General features: G+C 43.4%; 1 protein-coding gene across 1 annotated transcript in view; it reads left to right on the top strand.

Moving 5' to 3' along the window:
- The window catches only part of FNBP1 (formin binding protein 1), a 137,846-nt gene that overhangs the window by 51,110 nt on the left and 68,334 nt on the right, over positions 1-18,402 (top strand). The window contains 2 exon segments of the mRNA XM_021070148.1: positions 15,085-15,141; positions 16,114-16,261. Of these exon segments, the coding sequence (XP_020925807.1) occupies positions 15,085-15,141; positions 16,114-16,261 (205 nt within the window).

Genomic DNA, 18,402 nt, shown 5'->3' with positions numbered 1-18,402 from the left:
ATGCCATGGGTGGGGCAAAAAATTAATAAATAAATTTCTTTCAAGATAAGTAAATTATTAAATATAAATAATTTGATAATGCCTTTACTCTTAAATAACTTTATTTATAAAAAATTAATAAATTAATAAATATTATTCCAGATGAATTGTGCCCTGCATGTATATCAGCCTCATTAGCACTTGAAGGCTTTTAAAACTGAAACTGGGACTGGAGAATGAGCTGCTTCATGTTAATTATTTAAACATTAAGTCGTAAAAAGTCTTTTGTGGGAACACGGGTTACGTAACAGCTTTGGCCAAAATAAGCTCTCACCTAATGGATTTATCTCTGTCTGTGGTCTTCTTTTTCTGTTAGCGCACACCCCCTTTTCCTGGAGCTTTAGTCCACTGTTTTGTTTCGCTCTGGGGGTTTGTCATTAGATGTCATCATCTCCATTGATGGCAATCTTCTGCCATCAGTTCTACCTTGTGAAGAGCAGGTGCTTTCTTTGCTCTCCCCTGAAAAGCAGCTGGCTCCCTGCCCTTTCTCATCACCCTCTGTGAGGGAACCGAGGATTCAGGTAACAAAATTGGAGGCTCTTGGTAAAGACTCCAGATCCCAATAATTAAAGGTTCAGGTAATGTTTAATAGCGTTCCACCGACCACTTTCCCCTATTGTGGGATCGTGTTTCACAACTTGAAATAGAGCGGTGATATTCCTGCTGTGATGGCAATCTCTTGGGAAGTACTTTTCCTGAGACTTTAAATATTAGCATTTGTTTCATTACATCCACGAAGTATCTGAAGTTGTAGTTATTGGGAAAAACTGATAAAAGCTTACGAGTAATCCAGCGCTGCCTTACCGGCAATGACTAATCCTTTGGGCTTCTCATCTTTTTACTGAGATCTGGGCGGGGCCCTTGATGCTGATGGGTAGTTGTCCTCTCTCTCCTTGGTTGATGCCCTATCCTACTTGCTTGAGTCTTTCGTAGCTTCTCTTGCCTCAAACCTCAACACCTCCTTTCCCTGCCTACTTCACTGAGAAAACTGAAGCAGCTAGAAGAAAATGGACTTGGACACACTCTGACCCACCTGTCTGTACCTGTTCCCACACCTGGATGTCCCCTCTCCCGGATGCTCCTGTCTACATCCAGCTTATGCCCTCTCCCCCTGTGTCTCTCCGACTCTGTCCTACTAGTTCTCTGCTCTGTTCCTGTGTCATCAGTGCTTCACTCTGGACTGGATTATCCCCATTGGCACAAATGTGCACCACTGTCTCCCATCATTAAAAAAACACAAAGAAAACAAAACTCTTGGAGTTCCCATTGTGGCTCCATGGTAACGAATCCAGCTGGTACCCATGAGGTCGCAGGTTCCATCCCTGACCTCGCTCAGTGGGTTAAGGATCCAGCATTGCGGTGTGCTGTGGTGTAGGTCGCAGACGTGGCTCAGATCCCTCGTTTCTGTGGCTGTGGCTGGCAGCTACAGCTCTGATTCAGCCCCTAGGCTGGAAACTTCCATATGCCTCAGGCGCCTAAAAAGACCGAAACAAAACAAAACTCTTGAGCTCACTTCCCCCACCAGCTGCCACCATTTGTTTGCCTCCCTTTGCAGCGAACTGTCCCAACAGTGTCCTCCCTCGAGGTCCCCACCCACCACTCTGCACTGGAACTGCTCCTAAGGCGCCAGTGACCTTCATCTTGTCCCACCCAGTGGCCTGGCCTCAGTCCTCGCTGGCTTTGACCCCTCAGCAGCTTTGCTGGAGTGCCTGCTCCCTCCTCGAAACACTTGCCACACCTGGCATCGGACTTGGCATTGGAAACCGCAGTCTCTTGGCTTCCTTCCTATCTCACCGGAAACTCTTCTCAGCCTCCCCCGTGGTTCCTCCTGTCCTCCTGCGTCTTTGCCCCGACATGCCCTGGTGCCCGGTTCCTCGTCCTCTTCCCTGTCGTCTATACTCCCCTGGGGATCTCACCCACGGCTTTAAGTACCATCGTTATGGCAGCAGATATGTGTCTCCAAGCTAGATCTCTGTCCTGAACTCCAGAAACAGGTTACACATTTGGGTTTAAGGCACTATTTGGAGACCTTCAAATCACCTGATGTGTAACAAGTCTGAACTGAATCTCTCCACTCAAACCCAGCACCCCCCACCCCGTCTCCAGGAGGGGCGGTTACATCCCTCCTTGCTTCCATTCAAATCCCCAGGGTCCTCTTCGGCTCCTCTCCTTCGCCACACCCCCCCACCCCCATCCAAGCCAGGAAGCCCTGGTGCCTCTGCTTTCCAGATTTATCCAGGACCCAAGCCCTTCTTAGTACTGGAGTACTTCTCGTACTCCACTGTCGCCATTGTGGTCCGAATCCCCATCGCTGCCTCCTGCCTGCGTTATTTTGAGTCTTCTATCTGATTTCCCGTATTCCTCCCTTATTCCCTATTCATCTTTTCCACAAGGCAGCCAGGTCACCGTACTCCTCCTTCAAAACACCAGCGTCTCCCCACTTCACACTGAGTCAATCCAGACTCCTTACTTTGATGTCCTACAAAGCTCTGCACGAACAGGTCCCCCTGCCTCTCTGACAGTGTCTCTTTCCCTTTGTCCCTTCCTTTCTCTGCCCTTACGGGTCTCCTTGCTGTATCCTGCACGTGCCCGGCACGCACTCACCCCAGGGATGTGGCTTTTCATAAAGATGTCATCTAGAGGTTCATTCCTCAGGATCCACGTGGCCAACTCCCTCACCCCCTTCAGGTCTTTGCTCAGATGCCACCTGCTCCACGAGGCCCTCCTTGTCTCCCTGCTGGACTTTTCAGTTTTTCCAAAGCGCTGATAACTGTCTAACCCATCATATGATTTTCCTATAATATTGTATTGTTGACTATCTTCCCTGCTACAATATAAGCCTCTCAAGGGGGGTGCTCATTGAGTCAGGTTTGCTCATGAATCCCCATTCCTGTGTCTGGAACAGTGCCTGGTACGTAATAGGTGCTTAAGTAAATAGTCTTAGGAAGAATCAGTCCACAGGGAACAGGTCTACAGTATTTGGTCAGCACTGCTTAGAGGAGAATTATGTGTCTGCCCAGGCTTATGAGGGCTGAGGAGGGTTTAACAGACAGAACAACTGGGAGTTCCTGTCGTGGCGCAGTGGTTAATGAATCCAACTAGGAACCGTGGGGTTTCAGGTTCGATCCCTGGCCTTGCTTAGTGGGTTGAGGATCCAGCATTGCCATGAGTTGTGGTGTAGGTCGCAGACAAGGCTCGGATCCAGTGTTGCTGTGGCTCTGGCGTAGGCCGGTGGCTACAGCTCCGATTCGACCCCTAGCCTGGGAACCTCCATATGCCTCGGGAGTGGCCCTAGAAAAGGCAAAAAGACGAAAAGCCCCCCAAAAACAAAAAGCCAGAACGACTAACAATGTATCAGCAGAGTTGAGGGGAGGTGGGGGGCTCTGATGAAGGAGACAAAGAAAGTGCCTCACTCAACCTGACAGGCTTACCCTCTCACTGTGGAAAAAATCTGCATGCAAATAAGTAAGGCAATAAATCAATTAAAAAATAACATTTCTCACCCCAAATAAGTAAAACCATTGATGCAATATGGACCAGGATGAGAAGCAGGGGTTACTTAGCCAGACTGACTGGCCAGGGAAAACCCATTGCTTGAGAACTTCCAGACAAGGAGACATGCAAAGGTCTGACAGTAGTTCTTCTAGGCCAAGGAATCAGCACGTGCAAAGGTCCTGAGGTGGGGACATGTTCAAGGAAAGGAGAGGCCAGTGTGACTGGAGTATATTCAACAAAGACTTCCTTGAAATAGCAGTATGACGTTGAAAAACCATCCTGCACTTTTGGGGGAGATGTCTGTCATTAAATAATTTCTGCACTAGAGAGAAATGCTAACTTATTTTAGACGTAGAAGGTGATAATTCAGCCTTTGGGTTTTGTAGGTCATTGGTGAGCAAACTACCAATTACTGAGGCCAAATCCATCAATGCCTGGCTTTGTAAATAAAGTTTCGTTGGAATACAGGTAGATCCATTCATTTCTGTATTGTCTGTGGCTGCAAAACAGTGGCAGTTGAAGAGTGCAGCAAAGCCCACATGACCATGACCTACTTTCAAGTCTAAAATATGTACTGATTTACTATCCAGCCCTTTATGACTTTGCATATGTATGTATATGCAAAGTTTGTTGACCCTTGCTCTAGGTACTATCTATTCAAGGCAAAGTAGGGTCAACTTCTTAATATAATTTTCAAACGTCTTATATGACCTGTATAACAGAACCAACTATTAATTGCCCTTAGCAATTATTTCTTAAAAAAAACAAATAAAATAAATTATTTGTTACGACCAGGTAGTGAATTCATATGATTTAAAAATTCTGATGGTACAAAATGGTTTACCGTGAAGTGTCCCTTCTCTTACCTGTGTCCCAGGGAACAATAACTGTTATCTGTCTCTTATGTAGCCTTCCAGAGATATTATATATACACAGGCAACGAAGTGTGTTTTCTTCCTCACTTCCCCAGCAGTTCAGTTGCCCTGGCCTTTCTGCATCCTGGAGATTATTCTGGGAGTTCATTTTTATTTTTTACAGCTCTACAGTGTTGAATTGGTGGATATGTTGATTGTTTCCAATTGTTTGCAACTCTGAACAAAGTTGCAATGAATAGCCTTGAATAATACACTTGGGCAAAAAGCATATCTAGAGCCCAAGTTCCGAAAAGTAGCATTTTGGTTCTAGTAGAATTTGCCAAGTTGCCCTTCTCAGACGCGGCCAGCCTTATCACCATCCCAGAGTGCGTGGCAGTGCTGCTTACCTTGACCCTCGGTGTTTCTCGTTACCCACTTTTTTTTTTTTTTTTTTTAATCTTTGCCAATTTGATAAGTAAACGTTGCTAAGTCTGAGCAGAAATTTTTGTTTCTCTTACTATGATGTGATTGAATGGGTTTTTATACATTTGAGCCCTTCATACTTTCTTCTTTTCTTCTTCTTCTTCTTTTTTTTTTTTTTTTTTTTTGTCTTTTTGCCTTTTCTAGGGCCACTCCCGCGGCACATGGAGGTTCCCAGGCTAGGGGTCGAATCGGAGCTGTAGCCACCGGCCTATGCCAGAGCCACAGCAACTCGGGATCCGAGCCGCGTCTGAGACCTACACCACAGCTCACAGCAACGCCAGATCCTTAACCCACTGAACGAAACGAGGTCAGGGATCGAACCCGCAACCTCATGGTTCCTAGTCGGATTTGTTAACCACTGCGCCACAATGGGAATTCCTCCCGTTCTTTCTTCTTGATGAACCATTCTTGTTCTGGTCAATTTTAAAAATTGGAGCTCATTGTAAATAGAAAAGGAAACTGTGTAGCAGTCATTTCATAAAACCTCTCATTGCCTTTTGCATACACAGAATATTAAACTGAAATGTACTTGAACAGTGCAAAAAGACCTTAAAGTGAAACTGCAGGATTTGCCGAACTCAAAACATTAAACACGTTTTTACGAGATTTAGCAAAAAGATTATGAAAAATGTGTAGGGTGTCATGACTGTTTTGTTGTTTTTGTTTTTTAAACTCATGGTATAGTTTTAAACAGGCTCAATTGACTCACTGCGAGGAAAGATAAAGAAAATAGTATTTACTTGTTTACTTCCTCTCCTAATTGAGTTATATAATTTGGTCGGTAACATGAGTCTCACAGTAAATCTGTCTAAATTATAGATTTATGCCCATCCCCATTCCTCCTACCACAGCTTCCTCACTTGTTTGTTGGCATCAGGAAAAATAGGGTATTTTCCCCCTAGTAATCCTCGAGTTCTTTTGTTTTGAGAACACTGCCATACCGTCACCCCTTGGTATCTGTTGGGGATTGGTTCCAGGCCCCCTCCTCCCCTTAGATACGGAAATCTGAAAATGCCCAGGTCCCTTCTGTAACAAGGCTTAGTATTTGTGTATAACCTACCCATCCTTCCATATATTTTAAGTCGTCTCTAAATTATTCACAGTACTCAATACAATGTAAATGCTATGTAAATAGTTGCCCGCATAAATCAAAAATCAAGTTTTGCACCTTGGAACTTTCTGGGATTTCGCTCCATGTTGTACTTGACAGCAATCTGAATGGATTATTCTCCGGTGGTACTTTGTATCTCTCCAGACCTTGTTGTTACATTGTTTTCTGGTGGAAAAGTCTGAAGTCAGCTACATCTTCTCTTTCTTTGTAGGTGACTTGCTTTTTGGACCCTGGATGTGAAGAGGTTTTTTTTTGTTCCACTTAGCAGTTATATAACTTCACTAAGCAGTGCCTTGTGGTTGCTCTGTCTTTGTTAGTTTCCCTTCTAGCCCTTTCATGGGCAAAGTCACTTCTTTCAGGGAAACTGCCTTCAATTATACCTGAGTATGTTTTCTATTCCACTTTTTAGGTCATATGCTTCAGGGATACGACGTTTCCTTGTGTTACAGCAACTTGTTCTTTTTTCCCTCTGACTTTGAGAGTTGCTTTTCACCTTATGATCATCTGAAACCTTTCCTCTATTAAATAGGATATCCAGCCTCATGTATTTATTAGCTCCGGAGTGGTGTGTTTTAGTTCCAAGTTCATTTCCTTCACCTCACAGCTCCCTTTTCATCCCATTCTGTTTTATCCTGTCGTCAGGAGGTTGCTGCTTTCTTAGCTTTGTGCTTTTATGGTTTGCTTCTATTGTGGAGGAGCTTGGGTTTGCTTTGTTTCCTTATATGTTTTCTTCCAGATTAGGGTTTTGCTGTCATTTTCTTTTTTCCCTCCCTCCTCCATTCCTCTTCTTCTGTATTTAGTGAAATGGTTACGAGGAACAGATTCTAGAGTCCCAGTGCCTGAGACGGTTCTTCCACTTAATAGTAGTATGATTTGGGGCACATTACTCTCTGTGCTTTGTTTTTTTCATCTGTGGTTTGTGAATAATTATAATGACGATAGTCCCCACCTTATAAGGTTGTTGAGGGAACCTCATGAGAGAAAGCATGTAAACATCTTGGGTTGTTTTTGCTATTAACATAAGCAACACCAGTGCCGTTTATGTATTTATTTGTACGTGAACGTTTCCAGGCCAGGGATCAAACCCAAGCTCCAGTTGCAACCTGCGTCCCAGCTGCAGTAATGCCAGGTTCTTAATCCCTGTACTGCAAGGGAACTTCCAGTGCCCCTTTTTGATCTGATAGAATGCAGATGAATGACTGTTACCATGTTTCTGGTTCCACTGGTCTTTCTCTCTGAGCTTCATTATAGGGTCAGAGCGGGGAAAGTGTTACCAAATCAGGTTTGCCCACACGCAGCAAGCCACCCAAGGTACTGAGGTTTGCAGCAGAGAAAAAAACCAAGGTACTGAGGTTTGTAGCAGAGGAAAGGTTAATTTACAAGGCTGTCAAGGGAGCACATGTCTCAGATCCACCTCCCTGAAGGTGAGGGGCTGGGGGTATTTATGGGATAAAGAAGCAGCGGGTCCTGGGCATGGAGAAAGGTGATTGCAGGTAGGGAAAAGGTAAGCTAGGTGACCCATGCTCTGTGCAGGTGTAGTTGGGGACCGTGCTTCTTCATGGGATGCATATTAAAAAATGCAGGCACCCAGCATGATCCTAGGGTGGAGTTTTGCGCCCTCTGACGTCAAAAGGTCACTCCTCAGACACCTTTGCCAGCTCAGTTTTCAGTGGTTCCAACCAGCCTTAGCTGGCTTGAGCCCCGTCTGGACGCAGCCGACTCCAAGTTCCTGGAAAACAACTCAGGCAAACATTGTTTAGGCTGCATGATGCTCAGAGGACGTGCAAGCCTTTTATAGCCACAGTTTAAGCACGCTTTATCAGTGGAGGCAGGTTACAAGCAGAGGAGTTTTTGGTTTTTTTTTTAATAGGCTGTAAGACAAGCTAAAAAATTTGCTAGTCCCCGGTTTCTGTTAACCTCATGGGGACAGTTTCAAAAGCGCCTGGTTTTGTACATCTTGTCTTTGAGACTCTCCGTTCTGTTGTCTCTTCTCTGAAACTTTGTTAGGGGTTCTGTTTGGGTGTTCCCGTCCTTAGGGCAAAGGTGTCTCCTCTTCCTTGGGAGTCCCTAAGTTTGGGGCGGCCCCCTCGAGAGCTTTGGCTTGCAGCCCTGGGAAGTGAAGACCCAGGTGGCCAGCCGAGTCCTGGAGTCTGGGTGGTCCACCTGCATGTCGTCCTCTCCGAGCCTGTCTGTCACTGTTTCCCGAGTGCTCTCTTGCTTTCTATCTGGATCGATTTTCAGAGATTTCCCTGGTACCTGTGAGGATGGCGGCGTCAGCATCTGTCCTGCACTGTCCCGCTGTCTTCTGTCCCTCATGCCGATCACCACTTCCCAGTGTGTAGACTGAGGTTACTATGTGCCCTTCTGCCCTGGCTTATTTTTCTGCCTTCAAGAAATGTCCTGGCTTTTATTTTTCACCTCTCGTTGGAAAATCACAATTCTCTGATCCGATTTTATTTTGCCATCCTCATCTGGAAATCTTGTGGTGAGCTTTTAAAAATATGAGCGATGGAGAGCAAAAAACCAAACCATCCCTGGGTCCAACCCTGGACCTTCCATTTCAGAAGGTCTGAATGGGGCCCAGGCATCTCCTTTTCAAAAGTCTTCCTGCAACTCTTAGGATCAACCAATTTTTTTTGTTGGTTTTTTGGGGTTTTTTTTTTTTGCCTTTTCTAGGGCTGCTCCTGTGGCATATGGAGGTTCCCAGGCTAGGGGTCGAATTGGAGCTGTAGCCACCGGCCTACACCAGAGCCACAGCAGCGCCAGATCCGAGCCACATCTGCAACCCACACCACAGCTCACGGCAATGCCAGATCGTTAACCCACTGAGCAAGGCCGGGGATCGAACCTTCAACCTCATGGTTCCTAGGCAGATTTGTTAACCACTGTGCCACGATGGGAACTCCAGGATCAACCAATTTTAAAGCCAGCATCCTTATTAAAAGTTGTGTATTTCCTCTTAGCTTTTAATTAGCCTGCTTGAGAAGCAAGTGTTAAAACACTTGAAATTTCTCAGAAAGACCCCATAAATGTAAAGATGTTTTAAAAATTTTTTTTTATAAAAGTATAGTTGATCCACAATTTGTGTCAATTTCTGCTGTACAGCAGAGCGACCCGGTCATACATATATATACATTCTTTTTCTCGTTTTATCATCTATCACATTCTATCACAAGCGACTGGCTATAGTTCCCTGTGCAGGACCTAAAGATGCTTTTTATGGTTTATCCACTAGCTTGTTGCTTTTTATGGTTTATCTGCTTGCTTGTTTTTTAAATAACTTCATACAGATAGGGTGAGAGAGCCCATCTCCAGAAAATGGAAACGAAAGTTGATTTTTTTTTTTTTTTTTTTTTTTAGTGGTCCCTAAGAGAAATAGTCTTAGATCTGAAGTTTCCTTCTAGACCTCTTAAGCTTTTAGTTTTCTGCTGGCATTTTGGTGAATTATTCATTGATGCTTCTAAGAAGCATCGTGAATGCTGCAGACGCTAACATTGTCAAAGTGACACTCATTCCTCAGCACTGAGCTGTCTTCACAGGAGATCACCCACAGCACATCTTGAATCCTGTTTATGATTTGTCTGGTCGAGTGGAACTATAAGGAGTGCTGGGTTTCACCTGGATCTATTCAAACTATGTTTTCTTCAAGGTGATAAAAATTTAAGTTATTTTTAAATGGCTGCCCAGGACAGGAAGCTAAAGAGAAAATATGGATTTAAGTAAATCTTTAAAATAACAGTTTTGAGGAGTTCCTGTCATGGGTCAGTGGTTAACGAATCCAACTGGGAACCATGAGGTTTCGGGTTCGATCCCTGGCCTTGCTCAGTGGGTTAAGGATCCGGCATTGCCATGAGCTGTGGTGTAGGTTGCAGATGCGGCTCAGATCCCACATTGCTGTGGCTCTGATGTAGGCTGGTGGCTACAACTCCGATTCGACCCCTTTGGGAACCTCCATATGCCGCAGAATCAGCCCTAGAAAAGTAAAAAAGACAAAAAACAAACAAACAAACAAACAAATAGTTTTGAATGAGTTTATATATGTGATGTGAATTTAGAAGTGGCTTTCTATTTGTAATTTATAGTTAGCAGAAGAGATGGTTAATATTTAAAATCATGCACTAAAAATATCTCACATGTAACCTCTAGGTTTTTTCAGTACTCTCAATCTCGTATATGCTGCTCTTACTCTATTTGGAAAAGGAGTTATTGATTATCTAGTTATCTGCTTTCCATGGCTTTTTCCTTTTATCCCTGGGACATGTAAGTAGGAGCTATTATTTTTATTAAAATCTACCTTTTTAAGGATGAAGTGTGGTAAACCAACTCAAAAATTCTACTATGCTTTCAATAAACAAATTGAAATTATTTGAATGATTTTTTAATTATTTTTCCTCTAAAGCACATGCTTCCAAGAGATACTGCTTTTTCACATTCTTTTGGGTCTATACCTGTTAACTAATATTTGCCAGGTATCCACAGTATCAGTAGAGAAAACACAGCGTGGTTTGTTTAAGCGTAGCTCACGGGATAGTAACCTCCAAGTGGGTACATCTTTCTTTCATCAATTTGTCTAATTATAATTTTTAAATTGTTATATGCTCATGCCTTCATTTTAAAGTAATTGTGGAGGGAGTTCACACTGTGACTCAGTGGGTTACAAACGTGACTAGTATCCATGAGGATCTGGGTTCAATCCCTGGCCTCGCTCAGTGGGTTAAGGATCTGGCGTTGCTGTGAGCTGCAGTGTGGGTCGCAGACTTGGCTCAGATCCCGCGTTGCTGTGGCCGAATTTGCAAACTTTAAGGGACAGTAGACTCAACAGTGCACCTCGGACTCACAGGTGAAGAGCTGGAAGCAGAGACTTGCCTGTTGCTTTGTCCCAGGTCACACCATCTAGGCACATGGTCTCTGGATTTCTAGAACAACGTCCTTTTTACTAAAGTGTACTGTCTCTCACATCATCCAGTGATACTTGGTAGAGACAAACTCACATTTCACTTTGCCTGTAAACTCTAACATGATCAAAGTTGTTGGATCCAGCATTGCCATGAGCTGTGGTAGAGGTCACGGTAAAGGCTCTGTGCTCTGGCTTTGGCCAGCAGCTATAGCTCCGATTGGACCCCTAGCCTGGGAACCTCCATACGCTGCAGGTGCAGCCCTAAAAAAACAAAATGACCCCCCCCAAGTTGTAAATTTATTATTGTACATTTTTCTAGGTAGAGCTATAGATTCAGGGGAAATGAAAATGAAAGAAATGGCTTGTGGAATAATGAAAGTAGCTGCTCTAAAAGAGGAATAGCAACAGGGAATAAACAGGGAAGTGAATGCTGAGATGCGGTCAAGTGAAGAGTCTCACAGTGGCCCATGTCAGCTCCTTCTAACCATGGAAACCAAAAGCAGGACCCAAGGGAAATCAGCCAGTGGCAGTGATGTTAGTGAGTTTTCTTTTTTCGAGATTACCTCTTAGAACATAGGCAAAACATTCTCTGAGAGACATCATAGCAGTGTTTTCTAAGGTCAGTCTCTCAAGGCAATAGCAAGAAACAAATGGGACCTAATCACACACAGCAGAAGAAAGCTTAAACAAAACAAAAAGACAACCCACGCCGGAGAAAACATGTGCAAATGATGCGACCAACAAGAGCTTGGTTTCCAAAATGCATAAACAGCTCATATGACTCCATAACAAAAAAAATCAAGCAACCCAATCCAAAAATGGACAGAAGACCTAAATAGACACTTCTCCAAAGAAGACATAGAGACGGCTGTATGTTGGCAAATGAAGAGATGCTCAGCGTCGTTAATTATCAGGGAAATGCACAAAACAATGAGGTATCACCTCACACCAGTCTGAGTGACCATCACTAAAAAGTCTGTAAATAATAAATGCTGGAGAGGGTGTGGAGAAAATGGGACCTTCCTACACTGTTGGAGGGAATGTAAATTGCTGTAGCCACCATGGAAAACAGTATGGAGTTTCCTCTAAAAACTATAAATAAAGTTACTGTATGATCCAGCAGTCCCACTTCTGGGCATATAAAACTCTAATTCAAAAAATGCATGCCTACCAATGTTCACTGCAGCACTTATTTATAGAAGCCGAGATACGGAAACAACCCAAATGTCTGTCAACAGAGGAATGGATAAAGATGTGCCATATACAAGAACATCAAATGGGAAAAGGAAAGTCTATTCAGCAAGCATTGCTGGGAAACCTGGACAGCTGCATGCAAAGCAATGAAACTAGAACACACCCTCACACCATGCACAAAAATAAACTCCAAATGGCTGAAAGACTTAAATATACGACAGGACACCATCAAACTCCTAGAAGAAAACAGGCAAAACACTCTCTGACATCAACATCATGAATATTTTCTCAGGTCAGTCTCCCAAAGCAATAGAAATTAGAGCAAAAATAAACCCATGGGACCTCATCAAACTGAAAAGCTTTTGCACAGCAAAGGAAACCAAAAAGAAAACAAAAAGACAACTTACAGAATGGGAGAAACTAGTTTCAAATGATGCAACTGACAAGGGCTTAATCTCTAGAATATACAAGCAACTTATACAACTCAACAGCAAAAAAAACCAACCAATCAATGGAAAAATGGGCAAAAGACCTGAATAGACATTTCTCCAAGGAAGATATACAGATGGCCAACAAACACATGAAAAAATTCTCAACATCGCTGATTATAAGAGAAATGCAAATCAAAACTACCATGAGATACCACCTCACACCAGTCAGAATGGCCATCATTAATAAATCCACAAATAACAAGTGCTGGAGGGGCTGTGGAGAAAAGGGAACCCTCCTGCACTGCTGGTGGGAATGTAAACTGGTACAGCCACTATGGAGAACAGTTTGGAGATACCTTAGAAATCTATACATAGAACTTCCATATGACCCTGCAATCCCACTCTTGGGCATCTATCCAGACAAAGCTCTACTTAAAAGAGACACATGCACCCGCATGTTCACTGCAGCACTATTCACAATAGCCAGGACATGGAAACAACCCAAATGTCCATCGACAGATGATTGGATTCGGAAGATGTGGTCTATATACACAATGGAATACTACTTAGCCATAAAAAATAATGACATAATGCCATTGGCAGCAACATGGATGGAACTAGAGAATCTCATCCTGGGTGAAATGAGCCAGAAAGACAAAGACAAATACCAAATGATATCACTTATAACTGGAATCTAATATCCAGCACAAATGAACATCTCCTCAGAAAAGAAAATCATGGACTTGGAGAAGAGACTTGTGGTTGCCTGATGGGAGGGGGAGGGAGTGGGAGGGATCGGGAGCTTGGGCTTATCAGACATAACCTAGAATAGATGTATAAGGAGATCCTGCTGAATAGCATTGAGAACTATGTCTAGATACTCATGTCGCAACAGAAGAAAGGGTGGGGGAAAAAACTGTAACTGCAATGTATACATCTAAGGATGACCTGAGCCCCTTGCTGTACAGTGGGAAAATAATAAAAAAAAAAAAAAAAAAAAAAAGATGTGCCATATATACTCAATAGAGTATTACTCAGCCATAAAAAAGAATGAAACAATGGCATTTGCAGCAACATGGATGGACCTAAAGATTATCATACTAAATGAAGTCAGTCAGAAAGAGAAAGAGAAATACTGTATGATATCACTTATATGTGGAATCTCAAATATGATACACATGAACTTAATCTATGAAACAGAAATAGACTCACGGACATAGAGAGCAGACATGTGGTTGCCAAGGGCAAAGGGGATGGGGGAGGAATGATTGGGAGTTTGCGGTTAGCAGATGCAAACTATTATATTTAGGATGGATAATCAACAAGGTCCTACTGTGTAGCCCAGGGAACTATATTCAATATCCTGTGGTAAACCATATGGAACAGAATATGAAAAGGAATACACACACACACACACACACACACACACACACACACACACACACACACACACACACACACACACATATATGTATAATTGAGTCACTTTGCTGTATACCAGAAACTAACTCAGGATTATAAATCAACCATACTTAAATTAAAAAAAAATTTTTTTAGGGAGTTCCCCTTGTGGCTCAGTGGTTAACGAATCCGACTAGGAACCATGAGGTGGCGGGTTCAATCCCTGGCCTTGCTCAGTGGGTTAAGGATCCGGCGTTGCCGTGAGCTGTGGTGTAGGTTGCAGACGCGGCTTGCGTCTTACGTTGCTGTGGCTCTGGCGTAGGCCGGCAGCTACAGCTCCGATTCGACCCCTAGCCTGGAAACCTCCATATGCCTCGGGTGTGGCCCAAGAAATGGCAAAAAGACAAAAAAGAAAAAAAAATTTTTTTTAATGTAGAGAATGTACAGGGGAGTGTTTGGATTTTTGGCCTTGGAGTTGGGATTAGGCAGAGAGATTAGGGTGATTTAGGCTGATCAGAGTGGATGCAGTGAAAGCCTGCTAAAGGCAAGTTAAAAGTTCTCCTCCGTAAATGTCCTAGCATGAACATCTCCCAAATATCGTCTCTACTTCCCTCAAGAAGATTTAGTCACAGGTAGGTTTCCTTAGGTCTTTGGGAGGCGGCCCCACGCCTTGAAAACATGCCTTATAGGCACTTCAATGTTTAATTTAGACATTTGGACCCAGTCCGTATGCTTGCCTTGGATTGAGAGTAAAAATGCTCTAAGGATGATAATTAGGAAATAGGGACTGGTAGCCTGGTAAGAAGAACTGTCCTCCGCTCAGTTCTGCAAATAAAAGCCACTGCAGAGAAACACATAGTCCCACTGTCCAGTTAAATAAGGTCAGGTCTTAACGTCTAGGTGAGTGACCGGCCGGCGACCACTTTTGTTCTCATTTGCTCCACCCTTAGGTAAAAGAGTCAGCGCTGTGCAAGTCCTTCCTGTTGAAAGATCGAAGGAAATAAATGGAGTTCACGTCTGGACCTTTTGTGATTTTTTTTTTAACTTCTTTTAAACTTATTCTTCATCTTTTATTCTTTTTTTTTTTAACTTGTAAACAAAAGCATTAACTTCATCTTTTATTCTTGATCTCTCAGTTATCTTTTTGAATAAGGTGACATGTCTGCCTTTCCCTTTTAGGAATCTTTCGAAGAAATACCAACCTAAAAAGAACTCAAAGGAGGAAGAAGAATACAGGTGTGTTTATCAGCGATCATTATGTGATAATATCTATATGCCACTGGTGACGGTTCTAAAGGAAATCTACATAGCTTTGGTAGATACATCTACAAAAACGAGTTGCAGTCCCCATTCCTATTTGTGTTGGCTTTTAAATTGGGGGAAAGACAATAAAAACCTACTCAGATGACCTTTCTTACACCGAGTCACTAGACCTGTCCCACACTGTTTCAGTTAAGGTCATTGGGAAAAGCTTAGACTATAAGCAAATGCAGGAGGTGTGGGCTGTGCTCTCTATGTCTTGATTTGGTTTTGTAGTATCAGGAGTCTCCTTCCTACTGCTCATTCATCTGGGAAATATTTCAGGCATCCATTAAGACATCTTACTTAACACGAATAGCCCCAAAGTATTATGTCTTGGAGTTCCTATTGTGGCTTACTGGAAATGAACTTGACTAGTATCCACAAGGATGCAGGTTTGATCCCTGGTCCCACTCAGTGGGTAAAGGATCCAGCATTGCCTTGACCTGTGGTGTAGGTTGCAAATGTGGCTTGGATCTGGCATTGCCATGGCGGTGGCATAGGCCAGCAGCTGTGGCTTTGATTCAGCCCCTAGCCTGAGAACTTTCATATGCTGCAGGGGTGGCCCTAAAAAAGCAAAAAAAAAAAAAAAAAAAAAAGTATTATGTCTAATTTAGATTTCCATATCCATTACATGTATGTCTTTGTATTAGGGGTCATACTACAGCTACAAACAATGCCAAATATTGCCTTATGTAGAGCAGTTTGGCTTCACAAAATGAAAAATGTTTCGGGTGTAATTAATTCTGCACCATTTTGCTGAGAACACTCTTATGTGTAATGAATTGTCCAGACCCGAGGGGAGATGAAATCAAATTAACGGGGTTTTAATTACTATTTCGCCGAGCGAAGCAGCGTTAGGGTGGATGTGCCTTGTTTGAAAAGGAGCGGTGTGTGTTCTGTTTCCAGGTACACGGCGTGTAAGGCTTTCCTTTCCACCCTGAACGAGATGAATGACTACGCGGGGCAGCACGAAATTATCTCCGAGAACATGACCTCTCAGATCACGGTGGAGTTAGCACGCTATGTCCAGGAACTGAAGCAGGAGAGGAAATCGGTAACAAATTTTTGTTTTTGCTTCCTAAGAGATGCACCAAAGATGAGGGGACTATCTCCAGAAGTTTTACAGTTCAGTGGACTCGTAGGAGATGATGGTGGCTCTTAAATCGCCACCTTTGAGAAGCATCTAGAAATTATGGAGCCTTGGGAGTTCCCTTTGTGGCTCAGCAGGTTCAGAATCGGACATAGTGTCTGTGAGGATGTGGGTTCGATCCCTGGTATTGTTCAGTGGGTTAAGGATCTGGCATCGCCATAAGCTGCAGCGTAGGTTGCAGATGTGGCTTGGATCCCAAGTTGCTGTAGCTGTGGTGTAGGCCTGTAGCTGCAGCTCAGACTCCACCCTTAGCCTGGGAACTTCCATATGCGGCAGGTACGGCTTAACAGTTAGAGTTGATAGAGTTGATTTACAATGTTTTGTTCATTTCTGCTGTGTAACAAAGTGATTCAGTTATGCATAGAGACGTATACATTCTTTCTCAGATTCTTTTCCTGCATAGGTTATCATAGGATACTAAATAGAGTTTCCTGTGCTGTCTAGAAGGTCCGCCTTGACCAACCATTCCACATGCACTAGTGTATGTATATGCAGATCCCAAGCCCCCAATCCATCCCCTCGCACCACCTGTCCCCTTTGGTAACGTCTATGAGTCCATTTCTGTTACTAAGTAAAGGAAAACAGACAGTTAAGGGTTTCTTGTTTGTTTGTTTGCTTTTTTAGGGCTGCACCCAAGCCATATGGAAGTTCCCAGGCTAGGGGTTGAATCAGTGCTGCGGCTGCCAACCTACACCAGAGCCACATCAACTCGGGATCCGAATTGCGTCGGCAACCTCCACCACAGCTCAAGGCAACACTGGATCCTTGACCCACTGAGCAAGGCCAGGGATCGAACCCACGTCCTCATGGATACTCGTGGGGTTCGTTTCTGCTGAGCCACAACAGAAACTCCCAGTTGAAGTTTTAACAGGACTTGAGGATCAAGCAGACGTGGCCTGGGACAAACATTCAGTAGAGGGAGGGGCTGTGCAAAAGCCCTGGGACAGGAAGGTGAAGTTTAGTTCTTTCTGAACTAGAAAGATGTAGTAGTGCATGGCTTTGGGTATGTTTAGAAGTCAGGAGAAGATAGATGCCTTAGGATCAAGCTGCTAAATTAAAAAAAAAAGTTTGATAAACTGAGATGACTTTTTTTATCTATCCACGTTAGAGCAATGGGTTCGATTCCTGTCTTCTTTCTCCGTGGTATCACCTTGTCCTTGATGTCTGTCTTCTTCACCATATTTAAAATTACAAAGCCCCCCTCCCCTCCCCACCCATTTCCACAACCTCTCCCTGCTTTATTTCATTTTTTTCTTTAGTACTTACCAGCTGCAAACATTTTATGTATTTACTTGTTTGTTTTTCTTTCTTTCACACTGTAAGCTCCACAAGGGCCAGACAGACTTTTCTTGTGCACTCTTGTATCCTAAGCCCCTGGAACAGTGCCCACTGTCTTATAAAGCATACCCTCAATAAATACTCTTGGAGTGAAAGAAAGAATTGAGCAGCAGTTTTATTTATTTATTTATTTGTTTTATTATTATTATTATTATTTTGTCTTTTGTTTTTTTTAGGCTCTCGGTATGTGGAGGTTCCCAGGCAAGGGATTGAACAGGAGCTGCAGCTGCCGGCCGATGTCACAGCTGCAGCAACACGGGATCCGAGCCGTGTCATCGACCTACACCACAGTTCATGGCAGCAGTGGATCCTTAACCCACTGAGGGAGGCCAGGGATCAAACCCGCATTCTCATGGATCCTAGTCCGGTTCATTAACCACTGAGCCGGTTCATTAACCACTGAGCCACGATGGGAATTCCTAGCAGCAGTTTCAGACATAGCTTAGTTCTCAGCTAGACTTCGTTTTGCTCATGCCAGATCCCTGTATTTCTTGGCTAAATATGAGCGGGTCCTTTTGTTTATTTACTCACTGTTGATCATATGTCTTTCGACAGTCTGTCATATCTGGGCTTTGAATTCTTTTCCCTTTTTAATCAAAAATTATAGTAGTTTAATTATAGTAAATTATAGGTGGTGCAGATAAATGGTAAATAATATCTCGCAACACGTAATGTTCCTCTTAAGGAGAATTCCAAGTACACGTTTC

Source organism: Sus scrofa, chromosome 1 (genome assembly GCF_000003025.6).
Source record: "Sus scrofa isolate TJ Tabasco breed Duroc chromosome 1, Sscrofa11.1, whole genome shotgun sequence".
Lineage (NCBI taxonomy): Eukaryota > Metazoa > Chordata > Mammalia > Artiodactyla > Suidae > Sus > Sus scrofa.
This window is presented reverse-complemented; position numbering and strand designations above follow the sequence as displayed.